Here is a 19,356-nt window from a genome sequence, read left to right as displayed (position 1 = left end):
TCCTTAGGAACTGGGGAATATTGTTGATTCATCCTTAAATTCAAGCTGGCGATTAAGAGTATAGTAAAACATTTCTTTATCATCATTTCTAAAGGAATTTTGTAGGAAAGTATTATGAACAAGCATTGATCACATTAGATGAAGGAGTGTCTTGCTGAAAATAAAAACACTGCAAAAGTAACTTTCTTTTCAGCACTAATATCAACAACAGATAGCAACAACATGTTAACATAACTATTCAAATAGAGGCAAACGTAATCAAGTAACTAAAGATTTAATTAAACTTAATTAAATGCTTTGAGTCTTTGGAGACTGCGGTCTTTGGTTATTTAAAGTTCGGCTGTCTGGATCATGTCACACTTGGGTGAGACAAGGGTTTTCTTTTTGATGTGGTAATAAAACAAAGAGTAAGGTCAGTTTCCACGGCAACCAGTTTTGATAGGCTGTTCAGGGAAATGCTAATGGCTGGTTTGTGTCCCTTTGTCAGTTTAACAGTCAGGCCCCGCGTTATCAGTTTCGGAATCAAAAGGGTGCCAGCTTTATGGTCAGGGATAGCACTTAGAAGAAGCAACTTTGACCCCCTGCTCCTCTGTGGGAGAGAAAAAGGAATTTGGAGTAGTTCCAAATTTATTCAATACAAAATGCACAAATCCACACCGTTGTTCACTACATTATGTTACGTTATGTTATGTTAAAAAATTTATTGTAAAAAAATTCAGGCTTCAAGGGGTTAACAAGCAGCGACTTACAGAATCCCCATACACACACACCCTACACACAGGGTGTGTGTTGAAGAATCCAAAGTTCAAGTTTACCATGACATTTATGTTCACATAACACACCACCGGCAATGTTGAGAAGTTGATAGATGAATAGATAGCTGCTTTATTCATTCCCAGAGGGAAATTCTCATATCACAGCAGCAGTACACAATGAACCTCCCAAGAATAGTAAATATGTCACAGAATATTAACATAATCTGGGACATTATTTTTACTGCTAGAAGGCAACACACACTATAAAAGTGCCACAAGCATGCCACCTTTTCATAAAATCAGGTTTGAATGCATTCAAACAAACATGTTTGTTTGACATAATTCGACTTACCTTGGATCAAGAATTGACGATTGCAGTGCCATTGCTTCATCTAGAGAACAGTACTGTAAGGCAGTTGCATACTACAAAGGTAGCTAACAGCCTTTCCTGTGCTCATGAATTTCCCATCTGCGGTGTACAAAATGCTTCCACGCATTACTTTACATTATAACTCTCTGCAGTATGAATATTTAGTCCATTATGGTTGTATGTTTGTCCCAGAGCAGGCAAGATGACAGAGAAGACGCAATGGTCAATCAAATCTGATCACACCAATCCCACATAGTTCTGACGATGATTAGCTGAGTGTAACAAATGCACCCGAAGGTAGGTTGTTTTGTTTGTTCAAGGTTACAGAAAAGTGATTTTTGATTTTAAACACATTTTTCACAGGGTTTTACTATAGAAACCGCCTGACACAACTACAGTCTGGCGATGTTGATCAATGAAAGTTACAGACGAAGGGGAGAAAGCAATTCATTCCCTTCCTCCATCAACAGTTTTGCAGTCTACTGTGGAATTCAGACCAGCAACCAAGCAGTCACGTGTCCAATTCTCTAGCCTCAAGACTACCACTGCACTCCATTTTAAAACACCTGTCTGCTCCCTAAGTAGAGTTTTGCTTTTAGGCATTGTTTCATTGGGTTTTACTATATGGGTGACGGAAGAAAACCAGAGAGACATACAAATAAAGTCATAAAATGTTAAAAGTTTAATTTTCAGTTACCCAATCCACGGGAAAAGATTATATTGAAATCTCTGATTGAACATAAAGTAATTACAAATGAGAATTCTGACGCTTAGCAAGAACTGTACAAATGTACAGAGTATTGTGTAGTGAGTTTGACTGGGTTTTCTGACTGCAGCCATATGTTTATAGGTCATCACTGTCATCTAGTGGTCAGATGCCACACTTCAGTGGCATAAAAAACAAATGGATTCTTTATTTCATTTCACTGAACTTTATTTTCCTTCTTTATTTTGACAGAACATTGGCTTAAATAACCTTACAACTCATACAAATACGGTACAATGTTTTTCACCTCAGAAATGTATTATTTGCATTCCAGAAGGTGTTGGGATGACTTCTGACACAGTGAATACTGCTGCTCTACTCAGTGTCACTCTTAAGGTGAACTACAGACGAACAGTGTGTGTGTGTGTGTGTGTGTGTGTGTGTGTGTGTGTGTGTGTGTGTGTGTGTGTGTGTGTGCGCACATGTGTTAAATGTTTTTATTTCCTGGTGGGGACTTTAACCTGAATGCACACCAAAAGATGGGGACTTGTGTCAACAAGTGACTGCTTTTTGAGGGTTAAAACCTTTAAAACTTTTTTGGGTTCAGGTTACAATTGGGTTAGGAGTAGGATGAGGGTTAAGGTTAGGCATATGGTTAGGATAAGGGGCTAGGGAATGTATCAAAGAAATGTCCCCACAGGGATGGAGGAACAAACGTGTGGATTTGCGTGTGTGTGTTTGTGTATGCCTACATTTTATTCCACGGAGATGATTGTTCAGATCATTGCATTTTAGTGCAGCTATTGCCATCAGGTTACACTGTGGATAAACATGATATACGTAACATAGAACTTGCATATTAAATACCTAACCCCTACAGCTTTCCACCTGAGAACAAAACAACACACCCATCGATCACATAGATCTTAGATTTGAAGTGCACAAAGTAAAACAACTTTAAGGAGGAGAGAACAGGTATTGCTTGGGCTGATATAAAATGTGAACAGGAAGTGGAGACTTGAAAGGGAGCTTTAAATCACTGCGTGATATTAATGACAACACGAGCAGGAGCTTGTGCAGCACAATGAACTATACTGCTTCATGGATGAAGTTATATTCGGGAATCAAAATCACCTACAAAAAGTGGTATAGGACCTATCAGGTGTATAATATGATGTTTGAATGGATATAAATAAACAAAAATACCATAAAATACATCTTTAGCCATTATCATGCAGTTGCATTCGCTGCCATTTATACAGCACAGAAATCTGAACAACAGCACACAACAGCATACAAATGATACACACGTAAGTCACTGTGTTGTTTGCGTTAAAGTTGAAACACAAATACAGAATTCACATGTGCAAAAAACATTTTGGATAGTAAAGTCAACACCTTTAAACAAAAAAAAAGCTGTGGCAATATCACAGCCCAAAAATATGACTATTTTTGGGGTTGGTCCATTGATGCCACGTGAGCCAACTTCACCCATTCTCATGTCTGCTTTGTCTTCCCTGCCATACCTGACCTCTCCCTCACACCTGTTACCACTTTACCCATCAGCCCTGCAGTATATATTTCCGCCCATTATCATTTAGCCTACTCTTTGCCAGATCGATGACTGGGCCTCTGCCTTAGCTTTCTAGCCATTTGGCTGCCTGGTTTGAACTGTTTGACCACAAGTAAATGTGAACTTATCCTGTCTGTCCTGAGCTATACACCTGGGTTCAAAACTGTTTCTCTGCTGAGCCATTACAATTGAAACTGGATAACTTACTGAACTCAGTGGGCCAATACCTTTGTGTGAGATGTTACAGATGGGCAACTAATGAAAACCTGAATGAATATGTGGAGAGAAATGCAGAGGTGAAAATTATATGAATCTCGTGCTATGACCTTCACTACCTCAACCCGACTCAAAACCTATTACTAAAGATTTTAGAGCAATGTGCTCTCTCCACCATTAGCCAGATTAAAGAGGCTGTGCCTGTCTTCACAGCCTCTGCCATGATATCCATACTGAGAATACCAAGCTAGCTTCTTCCTCAGAACTCATTTTGTATCTTCTATATATTTTACTTCATCTTATAGCTTGCTTGCTGAGGAGTTGCGTTTATGCCGTAAAGCATTACACCATTCTCACGATAGTTTGGTCCTGCCCAGGATTTCAATGTCACATGGTGACAATACCAAGCAATACTGGGCCAGAGCGGCAATGACAGAGACGCCATTTAGTCTATTACAAGTCAGTGTAATGTCAAAATGATTTTGAAGCTGTTTAAGATAAAAATACTACATAATGTTGCTTTAAGGTGGGCATGCTTGAAACAAATTACTGTGGCGTCTGAACACGTCAAAAAGCAAGTGTATATGTAAGTGCTGTTATAGAGAGAGGTGAGACATATGTTTAAAAAGAGATAAGGGCGCAATCATTATAGACATGCTTGTCAGATTGCCAGTTTTCAGAAATGGATGTCTCCACTACCATCATAAAAACATCAAATGAAGGAATACCTTCCTCCTGTACAGTTTCACAAAGTTAGAAATCCATGACAGTGATCACTGAAGGTGCTCTTACCAATACTATTTATGCTGGGCTTTCTTTTAATTTGTCAGCCATCAGTACTTCCAAAGGAGAATGATTTGAACGCAGAGTTTTCAGATATTATTGTCAAAATATCCCCATATCCTTGAAAACGCTCCATGGCTGCTGTGAGTGTCCCATGACTTTTTCAATTATTCACAGCCTATATGTCTCTTGCTCAAAAACCTGCTCAAACTCAGCTGCACAGTCTTTTATAGTAGAAATTATATATGTGAATTCTATATTTGGGATGGACTTTCCCTTTGAGAGCAACTCTTCTCCTTACAGATGCATACAGATTCTGAGCTTGAGTCTTCCATGCGAAGCCATTCAAGCTCCCAGAGTTTGTCCACCTGATACATCAGAGCCACTATTTTACAATATTTGATGCTGGTAAAATTCATGTTTTACACAAGAATCATCAGAAAGACATATGGCTCCGTCAGTACACCAGTTCCTTCATCTTGCAAATTAAATTTTTGTCATTCTACACCAAGGGCTGAAATGCATCCTTTACAGCCTGAATAATCTCCAACCATTCTGCTCTAGTGTTTCTACTGCAAATAGATCACGTAATTCCATATCTTTGTGATTGTCATCCACAATGACCACACCCAGGACCATCAGAAAACCACCAAACAATAAAGAACATCTTGAATTCATACCACTTGTATCTGACTGTGTTACAGCATGCAAGCTTCAGACGATGTGTGTTTTCACTTGAGAAAGCCGTCATTCAAGTCAGTCAGTGCAAAGGGTCAAAGGCGGCACCTTGGTGGCCCCTGGCTTTGGAGCTGGGGCCAGTGTCTGGAGAGGTAGGGGAAACAGGGACATCGGAGGCAGGGTTGGGGATATGCAGATCTGCTCGTTTACTTTTCTTTGACCGAGTCTTGGCGTGACGTGATGGAGAGGTATTGCCTTGGTAGCTAGCAATATTGCGAGCCCCGCAGCTCGTAGAGAGCTCCGGTGAGGGGTCAGTGTTCAACGCAGGGCTGTTGTCTGGGCATGTATGAGTTGTCTGAGGTTTCCCCTGAGGACACGAGGTGGACAGGAGAGGAGAGTGAGTGGCCGACTCCAGCAGATCTTTAGTTCCCTGTGTGCACTAAGGAGGCACGGGACAGAGGAGGGGAAGAAAAACAGACAAAAACTGATGAGACGAGCCAGTGAAGTTAACAGGGAGAACAGCAGGGTGTTAAATCACTTCAGTGAATGTGGCTACAGCTGTGCAAGATAAATCAAAAACAAGCTGGGAAGGCAAGCAGGCCATATGAGTGATCCAGAGCCAGAGTTTGCAAATGTTTCATGCAATGGATCTGCATGTGGATGCACATTAGACCGAGGGAATCACACTAAAAGGTATTTATCTCAAGGAACATCAAAGAACATTGTCTTGATAGATAGAACTATGTGCACAAGTTTTTAAAAGATTACTCCTGCAATTCAGTATTGCACTTTATACAAAATTTGGGGGCTTGCAAGCAAAAAGGGGGTGGTGATGGCGCAACAGATAAGACACATGCCTTTGGTGTGAGAGACCTGAGTTCAATCCCCGCTGTGACCCATCCACCATTGTGTCCCTGAGCAAGACACTTAAACCCTAGTTGCTCCAGAGGTGTGCGACCTCTGACATATATATAGCAATTTTAAGTCGCTTTGGATAAAAGCATGAGCTAAATGAATAAATGTAAAAGAAATGAAAGGCAAATGCATAGATATCCTGATTTTTAGCCCCTAGTATCTGTCAAGGTAAAAAAAAATGGATCCTACACTTCCCACAATGCAACTCAACTGTGTATGTTATTAGAATCTTCCTGCCTGGTAAATGCCCACAGATTTCATACTCTGTGCCTCCAGTTTGGAACGAAAGCTTTCTGCTAACAAGACAACATTCTAAGCAGGATTTACAGTCAACAGTTAACGGGAGACCTAGCCTGAGGTCTGGCAGTGCGTTCTGAAATGGGGTCCATGAATCATCTATTTGCGGCCGGCATGGGGTTTTGTAGTGCAAAGTATTCATAGAGTCCACTGGTCTAAAAGCAAACGGGCTCGCACTTATCCGGGCACCGATCCAAATTGCGATAAGTGTCACTTAGGTCCAGCTAACGTCAGTCACATGTTTTGGAACTGTCCCGCTCTCTCTCGGTTCTGGAATTCTGTATTTGACTCAGTCTCGGCCGTCACATCTACCAAAGTCCTCCAATCACCCTTAGTAGGCCTGTTCGGTGTCCTGCCCGCTACCAACCCACTGCCACCCTACTTCACTGAACTGGTGGCTTTTCTTACAAATTATTTGCGAGGCATGTCATTCTGTACGCTGCTAGACCTGGGAAACGAATTTCGTTCCTTAATGTTTTACATGTTTGAATGACAATAAAGAACTGAACTGAACTGAACTGATGCACTGGAAGAGCCCGTCTCCCCCCCTCTCACACCCATTGGATAAGGATGCTTTATCCTTTATGAAATTAGAAAAAATCAAACACTCCCTCCGTGGCTCCAATGAAAGGTTTTTAAAGATTTAGCAACCCTTTCAAGAGCATGTCCAGTCCCTCCAGGTGGATGTATCTAAAGGTCTGTGTCTGTTCTTTTTTTTGGAAACTCAATAAATAAGTCATATTTAAAAGCAGTTAACGGGAGTCCTGTTGTATGTTTTGATTTATAGCTGAGAGTTGTATTTGATATCACCTCCACAAAACACGTGTTGTTCATGATTAGGCTGTTTCATGCTTTATATTCCCCACAGTAACTGTGCTTACATTCTTTCATTTACTGATCTACTACTTATCTACTGTCATGCAGAGCGACGGTCTGCAACACACAGAGTCATAGAACTGGAGTTACATCCAGGTAACTTATAAAGTTTTTCCACAGTGCCTTCTTGCTGAATAATAGACTACTGACATGCAATAGTGTGTTGGCATGCTAACATTTGCTAAACACAAAGCAAAGGCTGATGGGAATTTCACTAGTTTTGCAGGTATTTGGGCATAAACCAAATAATTGGACAAATTAAAATGTTGACTGTGCAGGAGGAAAGTCACAAGATCACGAAATTCATTAGGCTTCGACTGTTGGGCACCCTGGACATCTGTCCTAAAAAATGTCAACATGATGACTTTATGAGGAAATAATGTCGTCATCATCGTTATTGTCTAAGACTTGACAAAGCACCTCCAAAGCCACAGTAGGCTGAGTAGTACTTTCTGAAATTAGTTAATTGACATGTAAAAAGTAGCCCTTTAAAGAATAGGGCTGCTTCATAGCAATTATGATCAGTTTTAAGAAGTGAAGGAATTATACACAGTTACGGATTTTTTGAAGCTCAGGAACCACTGATCTACAGAATGAATCCGGTGTGTGAATATAGTGAGCTTCTTTACCTAACACCATGACTTTTCAAAGTGCCTAAAGGCAAACATCCTCTTTCTCAATTGGGAAAATTGGGGCTGCAGAAAATATTTCAATCCTAAAGGTCACAAGTTTTAAGCCACTGGTTCATTTATAATTCTGGCTAGCGTAACAAAGACATCAAGAAACAACGCTCTCAATAATATTGCTGTTGGTGTGAGGTCTTGAACCTGCATTCGTTGATTTTCTGGCCTCTGGGATGCAATGCAATAAGCTGTAAACACATTCACATAATATCACCTACCAACAAAGTTGATATAGCAAACACAATATCTAACAGTTGCTTATTTACACATCCAGCAGATGCAGAGCAACATTAGCATTTGAATTTCATCATAATTTGTTGTTTGTACTGTAATTTGTAATGCAAGCTAATGTAATGCAAGCTAACCTTTCTACAACATGGCAATTCAAAATGCTTTACATAATAGGAGATATAAAGACAATAAGTTAGTAATAATACATTAATTACATAAAAGATATGAATAAATAGTCCCAAATTTATTTTTTCCATGTTAACATAAAGATGCTGATAAGTGTAGCTTTAAAATAAGCTCTTTGCCTGAAATAAATGTAAATGGTGAACGGCTCTTTTTTGTTCAACTTTCAAACATTTAACTGTTAATCAAGGTTGATAAACTGCCAGTTCACTATTCACTGTGTAGAATGCTACACAACAACTTAGTTTAGCTGGTTTGAATCCAGCCTGGCGGTCAGCATGTCCTCATTTGTTTCCTCTACATGGAGCTGTTCTTCCAACTAACTTAACTTAGAAAATTATTCAGTGATTCATCCACCTCAACGACCTTCCTCCTACAGTCAATGTGTAATCATTTCAATGTCCAAATAGAAAAAGCACTTTAGTGTTTAACAATATTATTAGAAGTTTTCCTCACCCATCGTGGCCTAAAAAAGCGGTTTCAAATGTGTTTCTACTTTAACAAGAACTCTATTTTGGAACTGTTTGAGCCATAACTATACGTAAATGTTGAACTAATTTTACATTCAGTACATCCTGTATTGTATTAAATTATGCACTCTTCATTGTATTCAACATGACAGCGTTATGAATAAAGCCATGCAGCAGTACAGCACCCAGCCAAGAGGAGATGCAGACACAGTGGTGGGGCACAGTGCACTCTCTTTCCCTTTCTCTTAACAGGCTTACCAAGCTCAAGCATCACTTTTCCTGCACTAACAGGGGCTAATCAGCCAGTGCAGGACACAGCAAAGTCCAGACATTTCTCCTCCTAGTTTCGGTGGCAGGACACAGGCACAGAGACAGACCACATACAGAACAGAAAGTTAAGACCGGGTGAATGGACACAGGGGGAGCGTACTGATGCTATGACCTTTCCTTTGAAAATACAATTATACTCCAATATGTTTATAATAATTGTGAAGGTGGACAAACAAAACAATGACCAAAAAATAAATAAAATAAAATAGTACACACAGATGATGAATTGCATGGACAAAAATGCATGTTTTATTACATTTCAGGTACTGACAAAATACAAAAAACATTCGTGGAATAATGACATGAAGGGAAAGAATTGGGAAATGATGTTGGTTGGCTTGGTGTGTTACGACAAACAAGGAACAGTTGGTGCAGAAAAAGCTTTCCTCACAGCTTCCCCAGTTTATGGAATCTGAATTCAAAAGACTATTTACAATAAAATAAAACAATAAAATAAAACTTAATAAAAAGACTAGAAACAGTGCAACTTCACTTGCTTTTCTGTTTATTCTGTACACACAAATAAAAAAAGGTTTTATAGCCGTCTTGTTATTTTGGTGTAAACAGAAAAAGAGGCTTGATACGAGAGTACTGTGGCTCAGACTGCAACTCTGACTGAACCGCACTCACGTCTTGTAAACAAAAGTTGCTGTACAACTCTCCAGTCGCCATGTTAAGATCCCTTGCTGTCAGAGAGAACAGCAAGAGAGCCGCCCTGTGAGGAGGACGACGAGCTGGAAACAGCATCTGAGTCTTCGCTTATTACAACTCCTGCTCTCTTTCTCCCTTTTAAAAAACACCCTGAGTGGACATACTGCACAGGAACAACATATTGAGGATGGTGAATTTAAAAAAAAAAAAAAAAAAAAAAAGGTATAAAAATACATAGTGAATAATATCCCTGTTCCTTATTTCTAAAGCATAATGTCAGTAAACCTAATTTGTTTATGTCCATGAGGTAAACATGACTGAGCTGTTCAGACATGAGTGAACTGCCCGGGGCCAACCAAATGTTACTCAATCATAAACTTAAAGAATAGTTTTCCCTTTTGTCGAACAGGCTCATTTGCTTTTTCTCCACCCCAGAGATGAAAGGATTGATCCCACTCTTGTGTCTGTACACTAAATATAACAATGCTGCCAGCAGCTGATTAGCTTAGCTTAGCACAAATACTTGAAACAAGGGGAAACAGCAAGCCTGGCTTTGAAAACATTTAAGTACACCAACCAAATTTGTCTTACTTAAATGATGTATTGGGTTTCTTTAGATACAAAAAAAATTAAGCCTGTTCATTTGTGAGCTTTAGAGGTGTTGGTACTCTAGGTGGAATTTTTTCCACTTTGCCAGAGCTATGCTAGCAGCTTTCCTTCTAAGCTAGGCTAAAAAATGTCCAGACTCCAACTGCTTACTTCAAAAAATTAGACTAAGTTCTGAAGGAAGAAATACCAAAATCTTCCTCTCACACAACACGTTGAAATCATAAGCGATAAAATGCACTCCTGCTCAATGCAACACACTTTTGCTGCTACGAGCTGTCTGGTATGACCGACAGCTTATAGTGGCTATAATGTTAGCAAAGCCAAATCTGCTGTGTAACTGACATTACTGAGTCAGTTTGCTGACGTAACTTGTCTCTCTACTGTTACGCTATGTTATAGCATTTACCATTACGACATAATTACCACCTTGCCTCTGTTCTACAAAACTTACAGGCTAGCTTTAACACACAGACGTGGGATTGATATTGATCTTCTCATCTCACCCTCAGCAAATAAGCACATTTCCCAAAACGTTCAAATTTATTATAAAACCAATTAATATTTTGCCAGCTTACACCAAGTTGTTTACCTACTTTCAAAATGCTTTTACAAGTCTTGTTTGTACTAAGAAAAGTAGTACTGATATGTAAACCTCTGACTGTAGTGTAAACAGTATGTAGGGATTAACCCATACACAACAAGCAGCAGATTCTGGGTTGGGGCAACAGCAGACAAGAAAGCTTCTGTCAGGCAGAGGAAGTGTTTTGGTGGGAGTTGGGGTGTGCAGGCACAGGAGAAGGGGATGCCTGCAAGCCAAAAGCCAGCAGGGAAGATCCTCCTACCACATTTATCTCGCTTTTAGTTGCCAGAGTGGGCAGCTCGATGTCCACGCCAGCAGTCTGGGAAGATTCATCTGCGGGCAGGAACCCTCGTCTGTCGATCAAGCTGAAAAAGACAAGGAAGATCCAAGTCATTAGGTGTGTTAGTGATGGATGCACACTGAACATCAAGAGGTAACAAATGTACATGTAATGAATCTCAATTTCGCATTCAGAAACTGCACGACTACACATTTTTCTCACATCCTGTAAGCAAGCACATGCAACTCAGAAACACGCAGCTACAAGCTTGTAGCCAGAAAAAAATATATATTGGAATAAGCTGAAGATAACATTCATTTACATTCAATATAAAAAGGTGAACGTCAGCTCATCTGTGTTTTATCTCTGAGCATGAGTCATTGCTACTGTTAGCGTTAGCTGTATCTGGGGCATCACTGCAGCTGGGAGACCACAGCATACTGAACACGGTGCGTTCCATCAGATTCACGCCGTGTTGAAGTAAATGCTTCGTCATAGTGGTGGTACGTGTGTACGTGTGTTTTACATTGAAGCTAAACCAAACTTTAAAGCGTTTGCTGCGGTCTCGCGTGCTCTGTCGACATACTGCGTAACAAATGACTTGATGTTAGCAGACCCTGGCAGTTCAGTCAGGACCAATAAGCAGAACTGAAACGCACATGTCTTAACAAATCCACGGTTCTTGGTAATTTGGACCTGGTTTTGGCACTCAACCCTATCTGTATCAGAGCGAGAAATGCTAATGCAAACTGACGTCATCTTTAGGTGGTAATCATTTATGGATCCCTTTAGTAGTTCACTTAGTATGTGAGATATGTGGGAAGATTAACCTGGGTGGCATGGGTCCACAGAGCACAGAACAACAGTTGACAAAGATGTTTCTGTGAGTGTATGGGTTGGTGACATCTTCTCCACTCTTGCCTGACCAGGAGCCTTTAATCTGGAAAAGACAACAAGATATAAAGTGTACTTACTGTTGAACATTTAACAGTTTTTATTCAAAATACATTTAAATTTTGCATTGAGAGTTTCTGCAAGGTAGTCCTTGATCTGGTTTGGAAGTTCATTAACTTCACAAAAGTTTAAAAAAAATAAAAATCTTGCTTTCCTCAGCAACTATCTATTATTATTATTTTTTCATGTGGATTTCTAGATATTCTATTCAATTGTGACATTACTGCAATATATATATGTAATTGTATGTAATTAATTTAATATTACTTTTGTTTTTCAAATATTCCAAATTGTTCTTGAACATTGGCTCTGTAATTGTAGTGTAACAAATTTAACTCTAGGCCATACTCACGTCTTCATTAGTGGTCAGGTTGGAAGAAACCAGGTATGTATGGAAGCCTGAGAGGCCCAGGATGGACCAGACTGAGAAGAAACATATCACCAGCTCCACAGCAGTGAAAGGTTGGGTAAAGGAGAGCACAGGTGTACTGGAGTTGGGAGAAATCTATCAAACACACTCCCAGACAGTGTTCACTTTAACACATTTATGATTAAAAGGATATCTGCCTGGACTCTCTTGTAAAGCAAACACCAGGCCTTTTCCACCTTGCGCCCCTGAAAGAGAGGAAAACATTATAATGACACATGGCTCAAAGTGTCTTTCTGAGTCCATTAAAGAGAAAATGTGTGTGGTCATGTTGGGATGCCCAAAACAGTTGCAGTTAAATTTCTTCAAATATTATTCTAACCCTTTAGCGAGCAGGGCTCTTAGAATAATTAAATTTAAACACTGGCAATTAAATTAAATTTAGAAGCAGGCGAGCGGCCAAATGACCAAGTAGAGAATTCCAGACACTTTTATATTTTTCTTATCAGAAACCGAAACTGCTCTGATGTGATAAACCTCGCCCGTCTGGCAGTCCAAGCCAGAAAAAAAACTATTACCACACTGACAGGTCCTGTTTGAGCCAGGTGTGTTTGCAGTTATTATCGGTAAAATCCTAACTGTTTTCCAACCATGGAACACCTGTAAATCGGAGCAGGAACACGTACTCAGTGCTAGATGCGTGGTCACACAGCCGAAGATGAACGCCGTCAGGAAGGACAGCGACACAATGAAGGTGTAGAAGAAACGGTAGTTGCGTTTGCCCACACAGTTCCCCACCCAAGGGCAGTGATGGTCGAAACGCTCTGACAGAGAAACAAAAGGAGAACTCACAATGAACTCAAAGTGGAACCCACTGACCTTTTCAATTCATAAAAAATTAATTTTAGGAGTCGACCAGCAGTTTGGAGAATACTCGGACATGTCATTCAAGTCAGTCTAGCCTGAACTGGAGTAATGGAATGATGTTGGCAGTAGCCCTATGAGGCCTCTATTCATTATTTATCATTGGAAAATGTCAGCGTGTCGGTGTGTGTCCACAGCTCACCCACACAGTTGTCACACAGGCTGCAGTGGGAGGTGCGCGGAGGACGGAACATCTTGCAGGTGAAGCAGTACTTGAGCTTCACCACCTGCTGGTTGATGAGGACTTCCTTGGTGCGCGGTGGAGGTCGATAGCTGGCGTTTCCAGTGTTGTCTACACAGGAGAGGACAGGAAAGAGACACAACCGTGATAGTCGTCTGGCTTTTTATTATTTCCACCTAAACTCTAGCCATTAAACATATACAGGCGATTTGTAAAAAACAGAAATTGCGTATTCTGTAAATGACTTTGCCACCCATTATATATATACACACACACACACACACACACACACACACACACACACACCTGTGGTAAGATAAGGTTTCACTCCCTGTTCATTTTTATGAGCAACAGGGCGGGATACATTCACTTCCAGTTGTGAATTGACCCACTCTACACAGTTTGACTGGACTTTAATAGGTAAAATTACAGTGATCTCCAAGGTCCAGCCAGGCAGGCCAAAGAAGGCAGTGGTTACAGTGATCGCTAAGACATTAGAGAGTATCGACAATCAAGAGTTGTATAATTTTCAACTTGTGAAAGACTGCTGTAGGCCTGCAAGCCACGCTAGCTCCCGCAGTGAATGCTCACAACCCAGTCCATTCTCCTGTCCCACTTGCTTTCTAAATTCTGATTAATATGCACAGCCTGGCATACAGCCATAACAACAATCTGACAAAGCACAAAATAACATTCCAACAAGGCTTGTGGGGCTTTCCAACCAGAAACCTTTTCTGCTTTAGAGACCTTTGTTTATAGCAAACATTTTGACTTGGCACGGCACATGTGAATCAAACAACATTAACGATGGCAGAGTTCCACCAAGTGTGCCAGTGAGCCAGCAGGCACAATACCAGCACCCTGGAACTGGCTCACCTGAACTGGAAGCACTTGTGATTAACAATTTTTCCTGCAATGAAATGCCAAAATGTCTACTGTAAAAATAAAAATAAGAAGTTTATATTGTGTCACAATACTGCTTGTATATTCTATATATTATTTCCACTCAATATATAAGAAGTCAATGTACTTTTTCCATTTTGTAACAACAGGAAATATTTTAGAGTGGTGTCTGAGGTGTTCCCGGACCTGTTTCACCCACCACCATCCTCACTGTGGGACAGGAAGCTCAAATCATTTTTTTTAATAATTTGAGGGCAATTTATTCAGTCACTTTTCCAGTGTGAATCTGTCCTCAAAACCTGCATTATAATAAAATTTGGACACAGCTCTAGTTTATGCAGCAGATCTTCCAATCTTCCAATCAAAACATTCTGTGTCCTTTTTTTTTTTTTTTTTTTTTTTTTTTTTTTAAATGGGATAAGTTAGCCTAACACACCTGTTCAGAGAATACAGAGTCAAATGTGCAAAGCATTTCCTTACAGATAGGGCGGAAGGTAAATAATCAATACTTATGTCAGAGTCTTTGTTTCAAAAATAGCTGGAAAAGCAGCAGTACAGTTTTAAGAACATCTTACATCACTACTGCCAAAACTCTGGTCATGAGTAGGAGTTAATAAGGTGCACATGAAGCCAACTTTAGACACTAAGGTCATATTGGAGCATGCCACATGAAAAGAAAAGATACTGTTGGTGAAAACTGACAGTGAACTAACTGAAGCACCGCTTTGAACACGATTGTGGTGTAAAAAGGACAGATTGGGGTAAAGGAATCAGTACAGGACCTTGTCAGAGGAATAACAAATCTTCCAGTTCACAGAATGGCCGGTGACCGTTCCATTAGGACTTGGCTTATGTTTCCGTTTCAGAGTAAAATAGCAGATGCTTGCAGAACAATGACAGAACTTCAACATCACCTGTGAATAGTGCTCTGAAGCAAAATAAAACATGTGAAAGCTCTTACGACAGCACCAAAAATAGTATGTCCTTAAAGTTTGACATAATTGAATGCCACTGAGCAGAGGGTAACGTATAAAGAAATGAGCTGAGCTTAGGCAGTATGAGTTCACGGTTCAGATTTCCTTTAGGAAATATAAAGACCACAGGGAGAGGTCAAGTGGACGATGCAATAAACTGGAGTTCCCACCACTCTGAGGGAAACCATCGAATACTAAAAAAAAAAAAAAAACCTCAATTAAATGATACTGAATATCAAAGTCAAAAGCACTTGAGACCACCATATAGTCCTGACTCCACTTACAACTGACTCGGCCCTTACCAATTTGTTTTTCAATGTCTGCAGCCTCGTCTGGCGTTGCTCTGGGCAGGATGCCGGGGTCAGTGAAGCTAGTCTGGAGCAGGGTGATGACCACAAATACAAAGAGGCCTCCTCCAATAACAGGTATGCAGCTGGTCAGGTGTTTGACCAGGAAGGGGCAGCTGTGATATGGGGCAGCCACAGACAGAGAGAGAGAGGGTGAGTTACCAAGACAGGCTGACCATATCAAAGGCTGGAAGACTGGAAACAGAGCCCTGTCTCAAACTGAGCCTGCTGGTTTTTTTTCCATCCACCAGGGGGATCTATTTTAATTAACATTCAGTGCCTTTAATCACTATCTGAATCCCTGGAGGAAGAACACACTTTACATTACTGTGATAGAAATACTGCCGTTTTCATATTCAAGCACTATTCCTTATTATAGTAGTAATCATATCACAATAACAGTTTAGAAATCAAGGTTTAATGTACAACCAAAACAGATGTTCACACATTGTAAGCCCAAAATGATGGGACAAATAGAACTTTTAGATGTACAATTTTGTAAAGCCTGCCGGATCGCATTATGAAATCTGATTTTTTTTTTTGTTGAATTGCGTATTAGACAAGACAATGCGCTTGTAAAACATAAATAATGAAATTGTATGAAATGATTAGGACCTGCTCTACGGTTCGGCCTAGATATAATACCCCAGACAGGAGTCAATTCAATGAAATTTCAATTTATAGAGCTGGTTTGCTTCACTTCACATTGCCGTAGCTGAGATGTATTGAAATTTCGTCCTTTAAATACCATACCTTTGTCACCAGAAACAACGACTGAACTCGCAGGTGATATGACAGAATCGTTGACCTAATATGAAACATGGACTCACTCAAATATAAAGAATAATCCACTTGTGACGAGAATAAGGCCCAGAGTGAGGGGCAAGACCCCATTCTGTCGAGCCACAATGATCCGTCCATCGCAGTAGAAGCGATTCTTTCCGGGGAAAACTTCCCACTTTCTCCTCGGTCTCTTCGGCTCCTCTCTCTTGTCACTGTCGTTTCCATGATGAGGTGGAGGGGTCGGGGTTGGTGTCGGAAGTGCCTGCGGGTCGATTTGCTGATACTCGCAGTTTTTCATGATTTATAATGTAGTTTTGATGCTCTGTCCCAATTCGGACAGCCGGAGCATTTGGCCAGTGACCGACAGCATCACCAACGCCCGTGTTTGAGGCAGCTGAACGGTGAAAATGTCGTCATTCCACGTAGAAAACAAGCTAATCCTTTACTATGGGTGTCCAGTTGTAAATAACCTTAAGACCCAGCGCTCTAAATGTTCCCCGTTACTTTCCATTCCTCTTCATTTATGTTAACGTTAGTCCTCTGAAAGTCTGTCTCCAGAAGGACTTCGCACCAATTCGGGCGATAGTTAAGTTAGCCTGTTAGCTCTTCCATTCAGACTAGCCAACTCAGCCAGCTGCGGACTTTTTAACATCAGTAACGTTAAACCCCAAATACCGTTAACATTGCTAGCTTGTTAGCTTGCTCGCCGTGCACCGATTAGCTAACCTTTTTGCTATTCTTCAGAGGACCTTTATGTAACGTTACAGTTAAAAGAAGCACTAAAACGTCGCATTTTATATACATACTGCTCTCCTGCCAGGAGTCTTACACGTTCGTGACTAATATAGGTTAGCACGTTGGCTGTTGTCAAACGTCACTCAACTAAAAGGTGTATTTCCGGTTGTTTTTCTTTCGAAATAAAAACCAGTTGTTAAAATATAACAGTTTAGGTATGACGATGGCACTCCCTAAAACGGAGTGGCCACATAATGTATTGGAGTACGTCTCCTACGGTCATTAGTACATTTTTCTCTATAAATGTCAAATATCAAACGTCAATAGTAGCCACATTTTGCAATATCCGGTAAATCAGCGGTCACTGTGTGTGACTTGACGCAGATTCATCGAGGACATTTTCGGCAACATAACCGATGTTATGGCGAGTTCTGCCTTCCTGCCACGAACAATACGCCCCTTGCGGGAGCGCGCACAGCTGGTGCCAAATGTACCAGACAATAAAGATTTCTACAGTAAAGTACTGCTTGAACACGATATAATCGTCTTTGTGGGGTTCATCAATGATGATAAATGATCAGAAGTTTATAGTCTCTGAACGTTCATCAATGGTTAATTAGACTCCGTAAATTGGTCTGAAATTTGCATGGGTTTGTTCATTAATCTCTCAATATTTCTGAAGACCTTCTATTTGGTGTGTATTTTATCAATGTGTTTTAAGCAAATGTTAAGTCAAAGTCGATCAATTAAAGTTTGTGCTGATAACACCATTTGATTCCTATCACGATTTGAGTGCCCTTACTGAGTTGAAGGGGTGGATGCAATTATTTTGGCAGAACTGATGTTTTTAGCTGCTGAGAAATGCGTCCTGTTGTTTTAGCCAGGAAGACTACGTGAAATGAAATTACAGTTGAGCCATGCATGCTGTTAAAACCATTTGACTACTCGGTCTCTTAAGATAGTTATGGGGTGGATGCAGTAGTCCTATTATGCAGTGGTTGTTTTGGCTGAGAAATTCATCTCCCACCCATCTCCTGGTAAATGCATTACATTTACACTATCATTAATTAAAATTGACAGTATATAACATGTTTTAAGGGAAATGTCATTTGACACATGTCTCGATTATAGTAAGAGTGGAAACACACATCTTTTGTTGTATGTAGGCTACATTTTGTTTCCTTCTCTTAAAATACTGAGACATTTTGTCTGCCCTGGCCTTGGTAACAAAAACACCTCCAAATTCTCACCAGTTGGGATGATGATACTTTATCAAGTCAGGAATGTGAATAGCGTTATCCAACTCATTAAAACAAAAATATTTGCAATATGGTAGAAGACACTGTCCATGCAAATGATTAGTTCAAAAGGCAAATAGTGCACAAAGTACAAAATAAACATTATAAGACATAAGTAAGCAAACAGGATGATATAAATATATGTGTAAATAACTAAAAACTGTGAAAATAAATAATTTAATGTAACACCTTTACTCCTTACAAAGTACTACACATGGTAGTCAGTATATGTTTAGACCCAGAATCAGAATCAGATTTATTTAAACAGGTTTACACATCCAAAAAAAAATTATATGGTATATGGTGTGTCACAATAGTATGCAGAAAATATAAAAAAAAAATAGATAAAACAAGTACTGTAAGTCAAGAAGCATAATGGAGCAAAGTAAGACTTAAATGCATTAAACTGGTCATAGCGAGTGATCTTTAATTTGGTGAGAGATAAGAGCAGATTCACACTCACTTCCGGCAATCAGAAGAAATCCGACACCAAGGCTACGACAAGTGGAGAGAGGACAGAATTAAGACATCAACACAATAAAACCGGATAATACCTCAGGTAACCTTAGACATATGAAGGGTTAAGAAATCTGTGTAAATAAAAAGCTTTGAAATATTGTCCTTAGGGAATCAGGGGCCTAAACTGATGGAACTGTGTCTCAAATGATCAAGTATGCTACTGAAAAATAGTTTTAGGTCAGTAG

General features: G+C 40.0%; 1 protein-coding gene across 1 annotated transcript; it reads right to left on the bottom strand.

Annotated features, from left to right (window-relative positions):
- Positions 1-9,288: 9,288 nt before the first annotated feature.
- On the bottom strand, positions 9,289-17,727 carry zdhhc18b (zinc finger DHHC-type palmitoyltransferase 18b). The gene is made up of 8 exons (XM_046058519.1): positions 16,667-17,727; positions 15,792-15,952; positions 13,574-13,723; positions 13,194-13,331; positions 12,704-12,755; positions 12,493-12,595; positions 12,017-12,126; positions 9,289-11,271 (listed from the first exon to the last, which is right to left on the bottom strand). The coding sequence occupies exons 1-8, from the start codon at positions 16,915-16,917 to the stop codon at positions 11,073-11,075; spliced, it is 1,164 nt and encodes a 387-aa protein (XP_045914475.1). The 5' UTR covers positions 16,918-17,727; the 3' UTR covers positions 9,289-11,072.
- Between the last annotated feature and the right edge of the window lie 1,629 nt (positions 17,728-19,356).

Source organism: Micropterus dolomieu, linkage group LG09 (genome assembly GCF_021292245.1).
Source record: "Micropterus dolomieu isolate WLL.071019.BEF.003 ecotype Adirondacks linkage group LG09, ASM2129224v1, whole genome shotgun sequence".
Taxonomy (NCBI): Eukaryota; Metazoa; Chordata; class Actinopteri; order Centrarchiformes; family Centrarchidae; genus Micropterus; species Micropterus dolomieu.
The sequence above is the reverse complement of the archived record's forward strand: the minus strand, read 5'-3'. Positions and strand labels throughout refer to the sequence as shown.